Source organism: Lissotriton vulgaris, chromosome 1_1 (genome assembly GCF_964263255.1).
Source record: "Lissotriton vulgaris chromosome 1_1, aLisVul1.2, whole genome shotgun sequence".
In the NCBI taxonomy this organism is placed as follows: Eukaryota; Metazoa; Chordata; class Amphibia; order Caudata; family Salamandridae; genus Lissotriton; species Lissotriton vulgaris.
The window spans coordinates 199320582-199341373 of record NC_141685.1 but is presented as its reverse complement, the minus strand read 5'-3'; the positions used below and the strand labels follow the sequence as shown (position 1 = coordinate 199341373).

The following is a 20792-nucleotide window of genomic DNA, read 5'->3' as shown; positions in this document are numbered from 1 at the left end:
ATGGTTTAGGCCAAATATGGTAATGATTTCTATGCCTATATAAGGAAATTATAAAGTATACCTATATAAGGGCATGAATAGGGAAATGTATACTAGGGTCCGAGATTCATTTACAACACAGGCACCTTCGTGGAGTTTTGGGGGACCCATAGTTCCACAGAGTACAGGTAATTAGCTCCCCAATTTGCTATATCTTGTTGGGACACATGAAGGGGAGTTGGTAGGGCAATGACTCCTCTGAAGGGGGCATGTATCGTCCACTTGGGCCAAGAAAATCTTGTATATCCATTTTTTATGAAGTAGCCAAGAGGCGCCTTGTTGTTAAACAGAATTTCAAAGTAAACCTATTTAAAGCTAACATATAGAATGTAGAGTTCTCTTGGTTAATTTATCCTTCACAGTTCTCTCTATTATGGTTCAATCCAAGATGTAGGTTGTGAAGGCTCTGGGAAGCCTGTGCTTGATGCTCAACCAACTACTCTCAGAAAGCGCCATTATTTAAGTATGTTGACTTTCTTTATGAGGATGAAACCACAAGCATACAAATTGTGCAACCTGGTTTTTTTTCTTATGTTGTGAATGTATTGTTTGTTCACTTTTGACATGTAGTTGTATTTGCAGTTTTTAATACAATATTTAACATCGTGTCTTTTTTCCTATAACCATTTCTGGATTATAAAAGATTTAAAATAGAAATTTCTTCGGCAACTGGCCAAATATTTTTAGTGAAGTGTTTAAATTGCATTAGAGAAATAGTTTACAGTTTTTTACAAGTCATTTCGCTGCTCATTGTGCGTAACAGATGGCCTATGTTTTTATTAATTTCCATTTTCTTTGCACCAACAGATAGCAAGCCCATGAATACATATTAATAGATAATGAAGAAACAAATGTAAAAGGCGACTTGCATCAGACATTAACTCGAATGTCCAGGAACTGTATTCAGAAACAGAGCTATGCTGTATGAAACATTTAAAGGTTCAGCTCACTTTGAGTAGACACAAACAGCAAGAACGAGACAAGAACAGTTCTATAGCTGTATGCCTCTAATATCTCTATGCAAATGCACTGAAATAATTAGACAAAATCAAATGAAGACAGTGATACTCATAAACCATATCCAACATAGACATTTGTCTAACACCAGCCTAGAATGATAGCAACCAAACATTTGGACTCATATAGGCACATTACAACCACCAGAGAAAAAGTAAAATATTGCAGAAAGCATGAATTGTGAACTAGACAATTGAAAGTTGAAGGCAGAAGACATTCTGTTACAGAAAGTATAGAAGGCATACTAGCAGGCACTGACTCAGCTGAAGATTTTACTATTTGATTTCAGGTAGGCTGACATGCCTCAATATGAGGACTCAGACCCCTAGTTATGCACACATGATTAATGTTTCAGGAAAGTTAGTGACCATTTAACAGTATTTTTAAAATAAAAGATGAACAACATATGAAATGGCTATTGTTGGCTCTTCATATACCACTGGGGATTCTTCAGCAGTCAGTGGGAGGTTACAAACACATACACAAATAAAAACACTGACCCTGAAAAAAACACATATACGTGCATTACATATATAAAGCACTTTAATGCCACATAATCCCTAAAACACTATCAGTGAGCACGGAAGAGAGAAATAGTGTACACAATAGAAAATCTTTACATGTGCAGTGATCGAGGGAAACTCTTTTGATCAGCATACCGCACCGACCATCTGGAACTGCAGAAATTGCTAGTACCTGCATTGTTATGAGTGCAAAACAAATTCAAACTTGGAATAACCTGTCACCACGAGAAGAACCATAGACTTGCAGTGACTGAAGGGAAATATTAAAGTATTATCAAGACAAAGCTCCCCAGCTAGCTAAGAAAACAAATCAAGTACAATTAATGGGGCACAAGTTTCAGCTGTTCATCAGTTTTTAAGCACAATCAGGAAACTCTCTCAGGAGAAAAAGTACACTTGTACAGTCAATGTAGGACTAACTGCTAAATTGTTGAACACACATACCAGAGAAAAAGTAGTCCAGTGCACTGAATGTGTGATGAGTTATAATAAGTCGTCCGACCTAAGGCATCATCTGCAAACTCGTGTAAGACTAAAAAGATACACATGCAGTGAATGTGGAAAAAGCTTTAATCAATCATCAAACCTAATGATCCATCATCGAACACATACAGGAGAAAAACCATACAAGTGCTTTGAATGTGGGAAGAGCTTTAACCGATCATCACAACTAACAAGCCACCAACAAACACACACAGGAGACAAAACACACATATGTAGTGAATGTGGAGTGAGATTTAATCATTTATCAAACCTAAAGGTCCATCAGCGAACACACACTGCTGAAAAACCATACAGGTGCAGTGAATGTGGAAAGAGCTTTAGTCAATCATCAACCCTAAAAATTCATCAACGCACTCACACTGGAGAAAAACCTTATATGTGCACCGAATGTGGGAAAAAGTTTAATCGACCTTCACAGCTAAGAATCCATCAGAGAACACACACAGGAGAAAAGCCACATGTGTGCAGTGAATGTGGAAAAAGGTTTAATCAGTCATCTAGTCTAACGGTCCATCAGCGAACTCACACAGCCGAAAAACCATACAGATGTAGTGATTGTGGTAAGAGCTTTATTCACTCATCAAACCTAAGTGTCCATCAGCGAACACACTCAGTTGAAAAACCACATGTATGCAATGAATGTGGAAAGAAGTTTCATCAAGCAACAAACCTAATGGTCCATCTGCGACTACATACAGGAGAAAAACCATACTGGTGCTTTGAATGTGGGAAGGGCTTTACCCGATCATCACAACTAACAAGCCACCAAGAAACACACTCAGGAGACAAAACACACGTATGCAGTGACTGTGGAATGAAATTTAATCATTCATCAAACCTAAAGTTCCATCAGCGAACACACATCGCAGAAAAGCCACACAGATGCAATGACTGTGGGAAGAGCTTTAATCATTCATCAAACCTAATAATCCATCAACGCACACACACTGGAGAACGACCGTACAGGTGTACTGAATGTGGGAAAAACTTTATCCTATCTTCACATCTAATAATCCATCAGAGAACACACACAGGAGAAAAACCATACAGGTGTAGTGATTGTGGTAAGAGATTTAATCAGTCATCAAACTTAAGGGTCCATCAGCAAACGCACACAGGAGAAAAACCGTATCTATGCATTGAATGTGGAAAGAGGTTTTATCAAGCAATTCACCTGAAGGTTCATCAGCGAGCACACATGAAGAACACTTCTCCAGGTGCAGTAAATATGGCATCACCTTTGGCAGTTCATCAGGCCTTTGAGTCCATCAGTGAACACACACAGGAGGAAATCAGTTTTATTTCAATGCATGTGTGATGAGTTTAATCATTTGTCAGTACTAAAGAGCAATCTGCAAACCGATAACTGTCCCATCAAAATTGCATTGGGGAACACAGAGAAAACTTCCAGTGTGGTGAAATGTGATGTGTTTTTGTCAGTTTCTAGGCGCCTTGATCAGACTTGCACAGAAAAACCATACCAGTGCATCAAATGTTGGAACACCTTTGTCTGTTCTCAAATCGCACAAACCCATAGGAGTTTTGAATGTGATATGAGTTTCAGCCTCGTTTAAGGATCCATCAGTGCACACTTATGCAGTAAGCATGGGATTAGTTTCAGTCAGGCATCAATTCATGGTATTTCTAGACCACCTATAATTTGTCACCTGTAAATTGTACAACTAAACCACTGGTCGATGATGGAAACCAGTATTGTTCCATAGTCAACAGTACGTATGTCAGTCTATGAATCATGTACTCCTTTTTTTTCACAGTGTTTTAGTAAAAAATGCCTTTGCCTCTGAGGCTTCCTGCGAAGTTTGGAATGCATTTTCACAGAATTCGAAGCTTTGATTGGTGAACAATCTGCCATTAGACCCCACCAATTGACTTTGTCATTGTTTTTCCTCTTTATGCCGATCAGGCTAAATCAGAAAAAAAAATAGTAGGTATAGCTTTTAGGAGCACAAAAGGATTTGACATTTCTAGAGTTCTCCAGTGTTATGTCCTCTAAAACAATAATGAGAGAAATGGGTGATTATAATACAAGATGGGGCACCTGGGTTACTCGAAAGGGACCAAATAGGCTTTTGCTATGGTCAAATCAAATACAACCCGGACTTATCTGATATAAGTGGCTCTTAAATAGATTCCAAGGAAAGTCAGTATAGAGGTAGCCCCTCTGTGCCTTCAGGAACCCCAAATCTTAAAATTGAACTTTTGAACCGGTTTCCAAGGTCCTCAATTATTCTCTGATGTTTCTTTCTTTTTTTTTTTTAAGTTTAAAAGAGCTTTATTAGTCTGTATGTTATCTTACACAGCTGGTAGCCACAACCCGGAGGCCGGTAGCAAACTTAGTGGTGATACTGCCCTATTGATCTATTATACCCAACCAAATAGCCGACAACCCGGGGGTCCGGCGGCACATTAACAGGAGCAATGCATGCACAATCAGGAACGACTGTCATCACTATTTCAGCCTGTTCGCTTGACTCCGGATGGAGGAAGCACAACTTTGTCACGCTGCGCTGGTTCCTAGATCTATTTAGCTAGTGTGTGCAATTGTGTGTTCCCTAAGAAGGCTTTCTTCCAAACCAACCCCAAACAGTCCCTCTCCCCACCCCCATACTAAATCAATACCTGCTCTAATCTACGCTCAGCCATTTGTCCTTGACTTCACCAGGGAGGCCCCCACTCAGTGGATGTCGCTTAATTTCCGCTTTCAAATTCAACATCATCTAAGTGTGCCGTTACCTCATCCTCTCCTACCCGATCCTCCTGCTCTGTATCTTTTACTCTCATATGATCCTGATATAGGCTCCAAAAATTCTTTGGGCGACTCGTTGGAGGATCATATCAGCGGAAAAGGGAGGCGCCCAGATCGTTTGTCGGCGGTCGGCCAGAAAAGATTTTAGCCAATTCCACACTGTTCCGCGAAGGCCACACATATTGGCTATATGCAAATTAGTCTGACCCTGGCCCAGTGCATCATGGGAACAGGGCAGACTAAACTACCAAGCCAATTCTTCACAGAAAGGAGACAAGCTACCGGGGACCGGTTTCTGGTATTTCAGCCGTCTTCGGCCCGGCTTGCTTGAATCCTGATGGTGCAGTGAGAAAGGGACTCATGTCTGAGTATACCCTGCCACACCTATAGTGGCCAAAAACGATTCAGAAAAGGGGGTGGTTCTGAATCATTTTTGTCCACCATAAGCGTGGAAGGGTATACTCGGATGCGAGTCCCTAGCTCATTGCACCATCAGGAATCAAGCAAGCCGGGCCGAAGACGGCTGAAATGCCAGAAACCGGTCCCCGGTAGCTTGTTTCTTTCCCAGTATAAGAATTGGCTTGGTAGTTTGGACTGCCCTGTTCCCATGATGCACTGGGCCAGGGTCAGACTAATTTGCATATAGCCAAGTTCTGAGCTGGGATGGTGCAGTGAGCTAAAAAACGGTGATGGATCAAGCCCTGATCTTTGGACTGGGTAAGAGTGGTCTGCTTAATTCAGACACTCTGTTCATCACCACCCCCTTTTCTGAATCGGTTTAAAAATAGTCACAATCAGCGCTTCCCTCATGGATCACGGCATACTGTCCTCAACGCAGACGTCCTCAAATAGTGTGGATAAGTGTGGAATCAGCTTGTCTTTGAACATTTTATAAAAGAGCACAGTGAGCCCATCTGCCCACGGGGCACTGTCCGAGCGCATACTCGCTAGCGCCTCTGCAATCTCATCCTTGTGTATGGGTTGCATCAAGAATTCCCGGTCGGAATTCTTTAGAAAAGGTAACTGTATATGACCCAGATAGTCATCTATATCTTCCTCAATGTTCTCGGTTCTAGAGGCGTAAAGCCCTGAGTAGTAATTCCTAAACTCGTTCACTATCTCAGATTCCTCCGTGAGAAGCGCACCGGCTGCCGACTCCAGCTCTGATATCACCTGAGTGCGTCTGGTGTTTTTCAGCATCCGGGCTAGGAGGGAGCCAGGACGTTCTCCCTCACCGTAGGTCCGGGCTGTCGCATACTTCCCCATGTGCCGGACTTCCCTATCTGCTTCCTCATTGTATTCTACTATGAGAGACTTAAGTCCTCTGTCACGTTGGCGTCTAAGCCGCCCAGCTGTCACTTCTCCAACTCAGCTAGCTGTTTCTCTAAGTGTTGTAACCTCTGGCGTATAGACTTGAGTACGCTTGAATGTTTTGACATAGCTATGCCTCGGATGTATACCTTCAACGCCTCCCATACTGTTTGGAACCTATCAACCGTCCCTATGTTAGTGTCGAAGTACCTCTCTATCTCTTCAGCTAGCTCGCCTCTAAATTGATCATCTATTAAGGAGTACGGGGGAGAGCGGCATGTGAAAGGTGGAATTCTTTTTGTTGGTGTCTCGAAAACTAAAGACAGTGGTGAGTGATCAGAGAGGATGCACGCCAGCACCGCGCAGGATTTGATGCCTCTCCTAACCGAGGAGGACGCCAACCAGGAGTCACTTCTGGTGTGTATATCGTGATAGGCGGAATAATGCGTGTATCCCCCCGCATTGTATTTCTACTTCTCCACACAACCACTAGGTCTAATGTAATGAGCTCCGTTTGAATTTTTTGTGCAGCAGCCGAGGGTTTACGTGGTGGGCCTAAAGACCTGTCTAGTTCTGGGTCCAATACCAGGTTTAAGTCTCCACCCCAAAGCATTTGTGCGCTGGTATATATTCGGCAGTACTGAGCTAAGGTATCATAAAAGTCCGGGGAGTCGTAGTTGGGACCATACACATTAACCACAATGAGGTCGTACCCCTTTCCTGTGCATCTTGATATTACATATCGACCCTCCGGGTCCGCCCTCAGCAAAGACAATATTAATTGTGATGTTGCCCACCAGCCCTCTACTGAGAAGCATTTTACTTGTGAGCGGGAGGTGCGTTTCCTGTATGAGTGCCAAATCTACTCCTTGTCGCTGTAAATAGTTCATGACCTTTCTGAGTTTGCGATGATCATTCAGACCCCTCACATTCCATGTCAGAGCCCTGAGTGTCCCCGCCTCCCCCTCTGGGGTTACACCGTTTGCACTAGACATCTTAGTTGTGGGGCAAATCGGCGAAAGTCAGTAGATATTTCGAGGCTAGCGTAGGCAACCTGAGCAGGCAGAGCGTATAACATTGTACCCAAATCGTCCCCAATCCCTCCACCCCCCTTCCACAGCAGACCCCCCCCCCCCAACTTGGCCTTGCAGATTCCCATCCAACCCTCCCCGTCCCAAAACCAAACCACCCAACTTGGTGATTAGAACTTCAACAGTGCATTGCGCTCGGGGAGTTAGGTTGCCTGACAGCCTATAACTCTCAATGTTCTCAAATCACTTTGTCAGGCCCCCAACCCCCCCTCCGCCATGCACCGACTTCGGGTTGTCCAGAGTTGCTTCACATTTCCACATTCCACCCAGTAAGGTCACCCTCTCCTCCTCCCTCCTCCACTGTCTCCGTTCACTCCTCTGTAAAAACTCAATTCAACATAGTGCAGGCAAGTCCGCCTCCGTTTTACCGCAAATACCAGGCAGATATTAGGACCAATGGCACCTCCCGTTACTCCTGACTCTACTTATCTGCCAGAAGTCTTCCATCGGTGGAGCAGACCGTATCCTCTCCGCAGGGCGGAATCTTCAAGCAGCCGGAGAACTTTCGCACCCGGTCCGGCTTACTGTAAAGTTCCAAGTTCTTGTTTATTCCTGATCGTCTAGATGACTGTTTTCACAATCCTCCGGCGTTTCCACGTTGCCTTGTCTCTGCTCTCTCGACCATCCCTTCATTGCTTGCTGCAGTTCTTTTGGGTCCGTGAATATATGCGAGTGTCCCTTTCTGTTGACACGCAATTTGGCAGTGTACAGCATCGCGTAATCTAGTCCCAGTTCCCTGAGGCGTTTCTTGTGCGGGATAAAGTGTTTGAGCTCCTCTTGCACTTTAGCAGTGAAGTCCGGGTATATTGATATTGCCGACCCTTCATATTGGAGCTCCGATTTGGCTCAAGCTAGCCTGAGGGCAGTGTCCCTGTCTCGGTAGTTGAGCAGTTTCGCAATGATTGGGCGGGAAGGCGCTCCCGGTCGCGGGCCCAGAGCTCGGTGCGCTCTCTCCACAACAAACATTGCCGAGAACACCCCCTCTCCCAGGAGGGTGGTGAGGAGCTTCTCGACTAATAGTTCCATCGTGCCAGTTTGCGTATTCTCCGGCAGGCCCGTTATGCGAAGGTTACTGCGTTGTGAGTGTGCTTCTAAATCCTCTGTCTTGTCTTGGAGGGACCACATTAGGCTATCCACCCTCTTGTGCGCAGTGTCTAACTGTCTGCGCCTCTTCGACTTCTGTTATTCTCCTCTCAGCCATGTCGTGTTTCTTGGCGTGTTTGTCTAGGCGTTCCGCCATGCTGTCCATCCTGTACGTCATGGCGTCCATTTTGGTGCCTAGTGCAGAGATACTGGATTGAAGACTCTGTTTCATAGAGCGCAGCATGCTCTTGATATCAGAGCCAGCCACCTGTTCTTCCTCCGGCTGTGTGACTACCTCGTGTTCCACGGGAGGGCTTTGCAGCTGCAATCTTCTCTGCACAAAGGGCAGTCTACTTTGCGTCTTGTCCCCTTTGCCCATCGCAATGGCCGGTCTGCCACCCAACTGCGGGTGCTCTTGTGACTTGCCCCTCCAGGGGAGACGATTCCGCGTCTGTTCGACCCACCGCAGGTCAGGCCGCTGCACCACTCCCAGACACAGGGTCCCAACTGTCGCCATCAACCTGTTGCCGGGCGTCTTCCGCTCACAACGTTGCAATAAAGTTCCAGCCTGGCCCAGCTCTATGTGTTCACTGTGGACAAACTCTGTACTTCACCAGGGCCTCGCTGTGGCTGGAACTGCGACCCCCTAGCTGCCCTCCTGTAGGCCTCTAATCGTGTCCGCAATCCGGGAGCTCGGCTCCCTACCACAACGACACCAGCACCGCCACTGCGCCGAGCCTTCCCGCTGCAAATGGCGTTTCCCAGCAGCGTATCGCCTCTTCTGCCTCGCAGGGTCTCAAGGGCGCGGTAGGAGGAGCAATCTTCCCTCGCGGAGTAGCGGCGTCAGCTCCTCACCTTCCGTCTCCGCCGAGGAGGTCCCGGTCCGAGCCTCCAGGTGTTTCCCCCTCGGGCCTCCGAGGCGACCGCACTCCACGTATCCGCACATCCGTGTACGTCACTCGGGCTAGTGTACCGCTAGGGACCGCGGCTTTGCGGCCTGTCGGCGTGCAGATCTTCACCGCTCCACTTTCATGCCCCGAGGTGTCGTTGCTCCGCAAGTTTAGGGTCGCCGGAGCCCCAGCATCATCCGCCGTCTATGGAGGGAGTGTGGGACCCAGATTGTTGCTCTGTGAGAGGATAATGCAGGATAGTTAGAGGTGCACGGCGGAGCCTCGGGTTTAGGCGGCCATCTTAGCTGCCGGCAAGCTCCGCCCCCTATTCGCTGATGTTTCTATAGGACTGTGTTTTATTCATGTTTCCAAAGCAAACAGGTAGTTTGCAGTTGGAGACTAGTGTGGAATAAATACCATAACACTCATAAATACACTTTAGAGCTCAAAGTGCTCTTATTAAGAAGTGCACTTGCAATTCACTTGAGAATTAGTGGTGCAGCACAAGACCCCAACATGAAGCACAAGTTCTGTTTTACACCCAACTTGGAGTCAGTAACTGCATGAAAAACCTATGCACCTGGAGTGTATAGTGGAAACATTTGAACCATCAAACATTAAGATCTGCTATGAACACACAGGAGATCCCTCATAAACCTATAACATTCTCATCCTTGTTAGTTCCATAATAGCAGTGAGAGTGTACTATTCTAGATAACATGCATCACAAGAAAATATCAGTTGCAGGTAAAAAGAACCAGTCTTTGCTGATTCATACCTATAAGCCTCCCTTCCATTCAATTAAATTGTCAATATTAACTCAAATAGAACCACAAATGATCTAATGTTTGAATTGAGCACAAGTCATATCTTCAGGAAGGCATATGATGATGATGTTGGTGGTGCAGGAGGGGTGAGGGACGGAGTCCGTCTTAAAGGTAACACAATGATGCAGTTGTAAGAATAAAAAACAATTCAAACTGGCACACACTTGTAAAGAATATATTTAATTGCCATCTATAACTAGACAAAGTAGTCCCACCCTGTCTGGGTGAGAGAAATGATGGCCCAGATAAAGAGAAATTGCATTACTCAGCACACCTGGTTTGATACCTTATTTGTCATTTGCTGAACGTCATTCTGTAGCATAATATGATAAAACATTTTCCTTTGGGAGCCCGAGATATGTCTCAAAATATGTTTTTTCCCATTCAGGCTTATTTCATTAATGAGCTCTGCAGCAGATGGTCATCAATCAATCAATCATTTGTAAAGCGCACTACATACCCGCGAGGGTCTCAAGGCGCTGGGGAGGAGGGGGCTGCTACTGATCGATCAGCCAGGTTTTGAGTATCCTCCTGAAGGTCAGAAAGTCTTGGGTCTGTCGTAGGCTTAGTGGGAGGGTGTTCCATGTCTTGGCGGCGAGGTGGGAGAAGGATCTCCCACCGGTGGTGGTTCTTCAGATGCGCAGGACGTTGGCGAGTGAGAAGTTGGCGGAGCGTAGCTGGCAGTTGGGGATGTAGAAGGAGAGCCATCTGTTGAGGTAGCCTGGGCCAGTCTTGTGGAGTGCCTTGTGTGTGTGGGTGAGGAGCTTGAAGGATATCCTCTTGTTGACGGGGAGCCAGTGCATGTTTCTCAGGTGGGGGGTGATGTGGCCGTGGCGTGGTATGTCAAGGATCAGTCATGCCGAGGCGTTTACCTCCGACTATGGCACACTCATGCCTACTTCTCCAGTTGCTCTCCATGGCAGCCTTCTACCAGCTGCAGAAAGCTTATGTATGCTGGACTATCCACTCACAGTGGGTATGTAGAGTGCTTATTTGTAATGTTGTCACTCAATAGGTCCTTCATGAGGCTAGCCAGTGAGACTGAGGCATGATCAGTCTCTACTTCTAGATTTTGCTCAAGGGTTTTTCTAAGTCTTTGTAGTCTTGTAGATCACACCTGTTCTTTTGTTGCATTATGAAGAAGAGAACTGGTACTTCCAACTCGCTGTGTCATGTAAGAGAAAATGGGTGCATGGGATTGGTTGCTGTAGGAACCTAAGTGTAAAGTCAAGAACTCTTGGTATGAGGCAGGAAACATAAAATACCAAATCAAAGCTTCCAACTTTTCTTTCTAACACTCTGGAAGCATGCTATGACTGCCTATGGCTTTCTTGCTTCGAGTTGGGATAAGATGCTCCAATGAGCACATTGCTGTGCTTTAGACATCAGTATGGTCTTAATGCAGTAGCATTGTTTCTACAATGTTTTATTATTTGCTTAATTAGGACGAGGGTACCCATTTGCATTCTTTGTGTAGTTTTACGTGTATATTTTGTGTTCTTTTGATTAGTACAGTATAGTTGGAAGGATAAGCTTGTTGTAGATATGGCTATGATTAATATGCTTTTATTTTCTGTTGAGATTAGCAGCCATATTTACATGTCCGCTGATACAATTTTAAAATAATGATAGCTGTATAGAAGACCATGTATCTTTAAAAATATTATGAAATCTATGACCTAGTAAAATAAACAAAATAGTGCCAAAAATGAATTTTGAAGAAGGAACCAGTATGAATATGTATCCGAGGAGTTGAACAGTTCCCTCTCTTCTTTTCTCTTGCGTACTTTATTTTGTTTAATTTTATACTGCTCTAAAAGTGTAATGATAGGTCTTAAACAACAGTATACATTTTGCTACTATACATTATAATGTATAGGATGTCTGTGGACTTGATAGAATGACATACTGTTTTATAATGCAGTGGCTCATCCTAGCAGGACAAGAAGCAAGTGTTGCATTGATTGCTGAGCCTATTTAGGACAGAGTACACTATGTTTGTGATATAATGTTGTCTCATTTTAAGTACAAGACATAATAGATAGTCAAGGAAACTCATCTGTTGCCTGGTGGGGTAGATGTGAGGTGAGGGGGGCGGGATGTGGTATTTCCTGTTGATGTATTGTTTCATTCTTGGAGCAAAACTTGCAGAAGGAGGTCATGAAGGTCATATATTACATGTGACACAAGATGTGGACTGTTTGTTATAATTGCTTTATTCCTGCAAAAGGGTACCCAACAAGTGGTCGTGGAAGCACTCTTTCAGACAAGTTAGTTGGGACATGTGAGTCAAGTGCAGCTAGGCAATCCATGTATGAAGTACTTTTGCTGTTTTAGGAAATTGGGAATCGAGTGCCTATGAATGTATATTTGAATATAGTTACTGAAACGATCATTTATTCTTACATATAGTCCAAAATATGGCATGGAAATGATGAAAATGAATTCCAACTATGATTGATTTGAAGTGTTTTTTATAAACCGGTTTTGCTCAAATAAAGTGGGTGGTTTGAAATGCCTCTGACTGATAATAATTATTTATAATAAATCGCCTGTGAACTGTGGTCTGGCAATTTATTGCAGATCTAGAAATTGAGGGGTCAAAAAAGCGAAAAAAAATCAGAATTTTTTTAAAACTACATCGTTTGAGTTAAATTCAATGCTTGATCAGTTTTGAAAAGGACAGAATATCATCAGTTTGATATTGACATCCAAACATTCCAATGATACACCATACACACAATAAATAGCAACATTTGCTGATATAAATTAAGATACTGATTAAAAAGTAGAATTTGTGTTATTTTTAGGCAAATAAATTACAGGACTCTGTCCCTAATAGATTTGAACATTTCAAACATGACGAGTAAATAAGCAAGGACTAATGAATGAAAACACTTACTTATCTAGTTAATAAAGAAATTTGTCAAAAACGATATACCTCAACTTTAGGGTAATGTCATCAAACTAAATTGATACTGGTGGTGAATTTGATATGAAATGGTATTGTATCTTGAACAAGTTGTGAGTCATCTTGTCCTGTTGACTGTGGAATTACTAGCCAAAGATGTACAGTTATTAATAACACAAAAAAGATTTACAAAAGTCAACTGAAAAACGAAACCTTGGGTAAATTGTTACTTAGGACAATCAACAATTTAAAAAATGCAAATATTAATTAAATCTAGAAAAGTAAGTACATCTAAAAGACAAATGTGTATGATTATAGAAAGGAAATTGTATATACATTTTGTGATTTAAAAAAAAATCTACACTACATGGGAACAGATGTATTAATATCCATGCAAAATTTCCATTTACCGGAAGCTGTAGAAGCTCCTGAATTTCTTATATTTATGAGGCAGAGGCCCTTTCTGCAACTCCCTGTGACCGACAGTAGACATGCATCATTGAATGGCTTGTGGCTGTGTTCACACTGTAAAAATACCATGTACATATACGTTTAAAGGAGACGCTGACCCTTAAAGAGACTAGGGCAGTTTTCAAGTATAAAAGTTGCCATTCAGTCATGGGCATTAGGACGAGCATGCAGCAGTCCCCTGCCTGCTCCCCCGTGATGGCATTCACATAGAGGAAGCTGTCCCTCATTCCACTTTATCAATGCCTTACCACCCCTTCTGAGAATCAGAAACAGTCAGGGGTTTGGAACTATAGATATATTCTCAAAGCATTGATTCACAGCATGACAAACTGTAAACAAAAGATGGACTCCCATACGAGCCTCCTTTCCTGTGTGATTTGTTCTGGGTTCTAAACAGCATTTTGCGAGTTGGATAACATTTTTCATTCTTCCATGGTGTGTTTTGTAGATTGTGAGCTGCGATTTTGCAGTCACAAAAAATTACTTTGCTTAGCAACTGCAAAAATGCTTTACTATCCCTTAAGAATAAGCATGTAATAGAGTATCTGCAGAACCATACTCAAGTATGATTAATACTTTAGAACTTCTGTAATTCCTCAGACAGAAACTTCTGGTATGAGGGACTTTAGCCTACAGCCCACCAAACCATTGTTAAATGTGTCTGAGATATGTGTTGTGAATGACTTGATTCACTCAGTGAGTCACACCCTTCAGATATACTAAGGCCTCGAAGCCAAGTGCCCCATTTTCTTTTATCCGTGTGCATCAAGATTGCAAATATAAATCTGAGAACTATGAAGAAATTACAAATATGGTCATTGAAAATATTCCTCGTGCTGCATCATTACATACCAATAACAGCATGTCAAGGTTTGAAGTTAAAATATCAAATACCAAAGGATATCAGAGTCAGCATTGACCCATCCACTTTCCTGCCTATTTCCCCACGACTAATGGCATTCCAAGCCATAGTAGAGGAAGAGGCACTAGGCATGGGGTCAAACCTTCTACCATGACTGTAGAACATTGCACCACGACATGCATGAAACATATTATCACAACTTTCCTTCTGGACCGCACTTGTGCGATCAGTGTCTCATGCATACAAAGTTTATTCCTTAAATCACTTACTCAAGCTCTGCTCAAAACACCAGCAGCATCAGAAAACAAAGGGAAACCAGTTGAAATGAACTAAGTACAAGAAACATACATTATACACAGAAATTTACCATATCTCTTTTCTAAATTTACCAAAGCAAAGTGGGCCAGGCATGTGACATGGTTGGCGAAGTTCTCCATGGGCATCCGTCACCAACCAAAACACAGGAGCCATCTCACGATCTATCATCTGTCTTGAAGGAACCAAAACAAACCCCATTCTGGAAGGTTAGAACATGAAAGCTTAAGTTGCAACTACTTGTAGCACCGATCCGAGGGGCTTCAAAGAGATAACTGAACTCCAAAGGATTGAAAGCAGCATCTTGTGATGCAAGCGGCGCCTAAGCCGGGTACAATGATGAAGGCTCTAAAGATAGAACTGGGCCTTCACGGTCCGGAGTCTGAAATCTACCTAATGCCTGCACTTTACTGGGCCTGGTTTTGAACAGTATATCTAAAATCACTTTCTGACCTCTTCGCCAAAAAAGACTCCCCAAGACTCCATTGTCTGTGCCACATTCGACAAATTCTAAAGAAAACAGGTATGTGGAGTGGTGGGATTGCCCTAGTTTAAAGAATACATCCGGCACGTCCATCACTATAAAAAAGTATTGAGAGAATCTACTATTGTTCTGCTCTCAAAGTGCAGGGAGTCGCTTAAAAGTAAATCCTCCAAAAGTTATCAGCCATATATGGATCAGATACCGCCAGACACAAAGACAACTCTTTAAATTAAATGCACATTAGGTGTTTTACTAGTTATAACATACACAGAAATGGAGTAAAAACAATGCACTTGTGATCTACAAGGACCAGAGACATTGAAACATTTTCTGCTTCAATGTACGAAGACTCATGATAAGGAAGCATTCACCCCTTTTAGAAGTCTAATGTAATACTCTGTAGCGAGGCCATGATGTATGCCTCCATCTCACTCAGATAGCATCTTCATCCATGTTGCTTATCATATAGATCTAGTGTGGAATGCGCAAGATACAGATCAACTTAGTTTGTGTTTTAACTTGGCATTTGACTGATTAATTTTCGGATGATTCAATTCATGGTTTTCATTGCCTCTTGGATGTGCCGGCCTATCACAGACCAGAGGTAATCTATTAACAGAAGGATTTGAACTCAACCACTGGTTGTTGTTTGTGGCATTTAGTATTAATCAGCCATTGGTTGATGGTCCGTGTCACTCATGACATATGTCGCTTACCACCATACTCAGGCAAATGGCTTGTTGTTTATGCTGCTGGGAGGTCAGTCCACTCAGAGATAGCTACGCTTTTGTTTGCTGTGTTAAGAAATCGTTTTCAGGAAACTTCTCTGGTTCAATTTAAGTTAACAACCTCGCATACTGTGCTGTTAAATTCTGTCTTTCCTAGAGTACCTAAGGGTTAGAAGAGAGCTCCAGTGGCTTATAGTGATGGATGGAATACTGGTCCCAACAGGAATACTATCTGAAAGCACTCAATATCCACAAGTGAACACTCCGCATCTGGGGCATGAGGTGGAGGACATGACCACCCTCAGCGAGAGCAGGTCCAACATATGCGGGAGAGGCAGTGGAAGCTGAAAAGTGAGTGCCAACTGTTTGTCATACCAGATCCTCCTCCAGATCTGTGGTGATCTGAGCCAGCTGCACTCCATTTAACCTTTCTCAGAACCTTAGACTGAAGCAAAATCAATGTAAATACCTACAGAATGCCCCATGACCGCTTGAACCCAAAGACTACTCTGAAAACGATTTAAAGAGACTGTATGACAAAAATTGGGACACTTCCTTTCTGGGACATGGCGCAGAGAGGCTTGTATGGACACCCCACTTAGGGAATGCCTGTCATTTTGGGGTCTAGCGCCTGCTCATACTTCTCCAAAGAGCAGCAACTTGGAGCATTTACTTTCAGACTGAGGTAGTCTCAAAGTTTGTGTCTCCACTAAGAAAATTCCCCATTGTTGAGCCCACTATTTCTGATGAATCTTCTCCCAACAAAGCCTGCCCAGGCCCACACTACCCTGTTTGTGATGTTATGGGTGGTGGTGGTGGTGTTGGACAGAATCAGAATGGCATTTCCTGTAATTGAAGGGAGGAATACATTGATGGCAAAGAGGACCACCCACATCTCCAGAACATTTATGTGATGGTGCTGCCACAACACTGATCAAAGGCTCCGCACCTTCATGTCGCTCAAGTGGGTGTCCCATCCTAGCTAGGAAGCAAACGCTGAGGGTTGAAGACACGATTAACCAATAGGTTGTGGGGGCACATCTACCAATGCATCTCCAGATGGATATGCTTCGACAGTTATACTCAGGCGCCATCGAAGCACCCTCATCCATCGTGTGGCATGTGGGCACCATGAGGTCATCAATACAAGCAAGTGTAGGACATACATAAACAAGATCAGAGTCCGAAACATCGATATAGTCCCTTGAATATCCAAGAAGGAGGAAAAGCCTTCATGTCCAGTACCCCCCTATGAACGTCACATAGGCTATTCCTGAGAGTGAAATTAAATATCTGGGCGATGCTAATGAAGCACAAGTCATGGAAGAAAGACATAGTGCGCTGCCGGTGTTTTTGACCAGCACTGGAGACTTCTCCTTCACTAACCAGTTGTCCAGCTATGGAAATGCCTGAACTTCTGAACTCCATTGTGAAGCTGCTACAGCTACCAGTACTTTCATTAACATATATGGTGTTATTGTCAACTCAAATCAGTGATGTCATAAATGATGTCATAGAACATGTCAAGAGTGATGTAATATGTGAGAGATATCATAAACAGTGCATGGCAGGGGTGCAGAGCCAACTATAGCAAAGGCATAATGGAAGGGGGCACACCAATTATTTGTGTCCAATCAAAAAGAAGTCCAATCATAACTTTGTTTCAATGATAACACCAATATAGAGTGTTGTTAAAAACATCTTAATTTTATTTTTGTTGCAGAACGAAAAGACACAGGCAACATGTTTTGTCCCACTCCACATGGGAGGACTTCCTCAGGGCTCTAAGAATAGCTTTTTCTCTATCAGGTAAACTGTAGTTTGTCACTCAATGTCTTACAGTCTCTAAATTCTCTTTTTCTTTATTCAGAACAAACATTAATCTTAGTTGCCGTGGATGAGCCTTCTTTGTGTTGTCATTTGAGCGTCTTTGTGTCTGGCAAATATCACTCCAGCAGCATGGCGCGTCATTCTTTAACTGTAACTGCTGAACTTCTGTTGTTTTTTTAGTTCAAAATGTTAATGTTGTCACTGACATATTCACCTAACTATAACGTTACTTTAAGCTTTGGTACTTTAAAGAAGACTTGATGGAAGCATTGGACAATTCAGTCCAACAGTGAACCACACTTAGGTGGTGTATCCTAGGCCTTCGACATAGCAACTCAAGTGTACGTGCAGCGCTAAGAAGAAGATGAAGATACTTCATCCTCAGGTCAGTTCAAGATTGCCAGATATAATAAGCCTTCTACAGTTAAAGTCAAATCAACAAAATGACCTTATTCAGAGATGCTGGAGAAGCTATTGCAAACGTACTTGGCAGACCAAGGATATAGTGCACTGATGCCTCCGCAAGGCACGTCAAGGCCCCACTAATGTGAGATAATATAGATTCCAATTAGTTGAATCCCTCTCAGGAACCTCTTATTTTAGGCTTAGGAAAGCGTAAAAGGAAAGCTATCTAAAAGTCAATGCAATGATATGGTACAATTAAGTGTTTTGACATTTGATCCTGACGAAATAGTCCTCCCATGTTATTAGAACATTTTCTTAGAGCACAAGCAAAAATGCTGATATCATTATGGCCAACAACAGTGAAGGAAGATATATTTTTTTGATTTAATACTGGGTGCAAACCCTACAAAAGGGCCCTTAACAGTGCAAGTTTATTGTTTACAAATATGATTCAACATGTGTATCGATCTGACTTATCATATGCCTTGTTAATTAGTGGCAGTAGGCATAGTGCTTGCAAAATCTGTTTTGTTTTATAAATAAGAGATAAAATCAGCGGTCAAATGGTATAAACACCCCAGGGATTGATCATTGATTAGGAGAGCAATGCACCAGACCTATCAGCAGAAGCTACACCAGATTGCCGAGCCTTTGCTCTCAGTCAGAGAATTGAATTCACAAGCTGTGCTGAAGGCATTCTTAAACTAGAGCATGCATCGTTCTTTTGTGGCTGAGCTTGAATAAGAAATAGCTACTGTCAACTTTTAAAAGGTATTCTGTAAAATCCATCCTATGAAAATCGAAAGGCAGGTTTTGTCATTTAATGCTTTATCTGAAGTTTAGCTTAGCGTTTAGAAAGAACATTTTGGTGTAAGGATGTCCAAAACTACACAACAATGTTAGACACCTTTTGTCTTTTTTCTTCGCTGAACATTACATGCTTAACTACTTTTATTTTTATATTCTGTGTGGCTACCGTAAATATTTTATGCATTAGAACTTTATGTCTCCATTGCTTAGTGTTATCCTTGATTGCGGTAGTCCTAAACAAAAGATTTTGGGATTGCTGCTAATTTCCTAAACTTGTTTAGAGGGACTGATAATAACTTGGAAACACTGCCGGTGTAGGATTGCTCAGCAGGTTAGTGTCAGGGCTATGGTCCAACTCTTTGAACTAAATCCTTGCATCAGTGGGTTAGAAATCCAACCCCTGCGTCTCTGGGAACCCCCATATCTTGTATCATTATTAGGTCCCAAAATCAGGTGGTGAGTTATATACAGACTAGACTAAAGAAAAGCTTTGAGAAAGAGGTGCACAACCTCCTTCAGGTAGATTGTCCAAGGCCTGACTCTCTGGAGAAAATCGCAGAATCACCAAACATGGCCCCTTATATGGTAGTTTTAATTAAAAAGATCTCAAAAGACCATAAAAATGGAATTCATAAGTCCTGGTGAGTGTGTCAGGTCAAATTGCTAAATTATCTGCCAAATGTTTGGAAATGGTCTATCAGGCTAATGGCATAGGTATGCCAATAGACCTAGATATACTTAAACAGAAAACCAACCATTGCACTGGGACCCTGCTCTCCAACAACCCGCTGTTGTCAAGTCCTGCTTCGACTCCGGCTTTCCCTGCCGTCAACGCGTCAACTTCCACTTTTTCTCCATAAAAGTTTCGAAATCAGAAGGCAAACTTTCTACTGAGACCAAGAGGCAACAAAACAAGTGACCACTGCTTGTTTTTGTTACTTTTTAATCAAATTCTTCTTCACTGAACACAGATAAGCCCAGCCAATGTGTTTTGCCTTGTTGCAGTCTTCCTCAGGGCAAAGTCACGTACTGGGTCATTGTAGGCGGTTCTAAAGAGACGCAGTGTCACAAATGATAAGTGCCCAAAAGGGCTCTTGTAGCAGCAGTGAGCTTGAGTTTGCTGTAGGTTACAGGTAGAATTATAAACCAACTTCAAATTTGCGAATTTGACAAGGACATCCATCTATGTTAGGCTGTGTTTGCCATATAGTATTAAAGCAACCAGCGTTCGGCATGTACATTTTGAAGATATTCCCACAAGAAGATTTTGATTAAATAGTAACAAAAACAAGCAAAGGACCTACTCAGCTTATTGCCTCTGGGTGTGCTATGTTCTAATTCTCTCATATGTACTCTGTTTTGTTACCAATAAATTGTGTCTAAATGTATTTAATGTATGACCAACTGGTAGCTGGTCATTAGAGGTGGGCAACATTTGCTTAAGACACAAAAAACACTTCCGGAAGTGCGGTAGCGTGTCGCCTAGCTGGCAATATTTGTTAAACTTTCCACTGAGATGGGGGGCGTGGCTAGCCGTGCTGCGAGATGGCCGCTTTCTAAGCATGCTCCGCCGACCGGGGCAATAATCCTGAATTTATCCTGTACACAAAGTCAATGCTGATGTGCTAAACGCCAAAACCGGTGGGGGAGACAGCTGTGCACAAACTGGTGGAGCGGAGGTGAACGACACGGCTGCATTGCAGAGATTCGGCGGAACGAGTTGCAAGCCAGTGCGAAGCTGCGGACGCAGAAGTAAGGGAAGCGGTGCTGCCTCCAAAACAGAGTCCGGTGCGCCGTGGTTGAATGTAGGCCGCAGGGGCGCTGACCTCCAGATGCTGCGCAAACTCGCCAAAAACCCTGTAAAGAAGCCCGGACGGGATGTGCGACTGCGGAAACTGAGTAGAACATTGAAGTTGAGGCAGA

The 20792-nt window shown here is 43.1% G+C and overlaps 1 protein-coding gene across 1 annotated transcript in view; it reads left to right on the top strand.

Moving 5' to 3' along the window:
* The first annotated feature begins 1985 nt into the window (after positions 1-1985).
* LOC147738173 (uncharacterized) overlaps positions 1986-20792 on the top strand; it is a 124545-nt gene continuing 105738 nt past the window's right edge. Inside the window, exon 1 of the mRNA XM_086952173.1 lies at positions 1986-3306. Within this exon, the coding sequence (XP_086808299.1) occupies positions 2059-3306 (1248 nt within the window). The 5' untranslated portion in view covers positions 1986-2058. The remainder of the gene's footprint in view (positions 3307-20792) is intronic.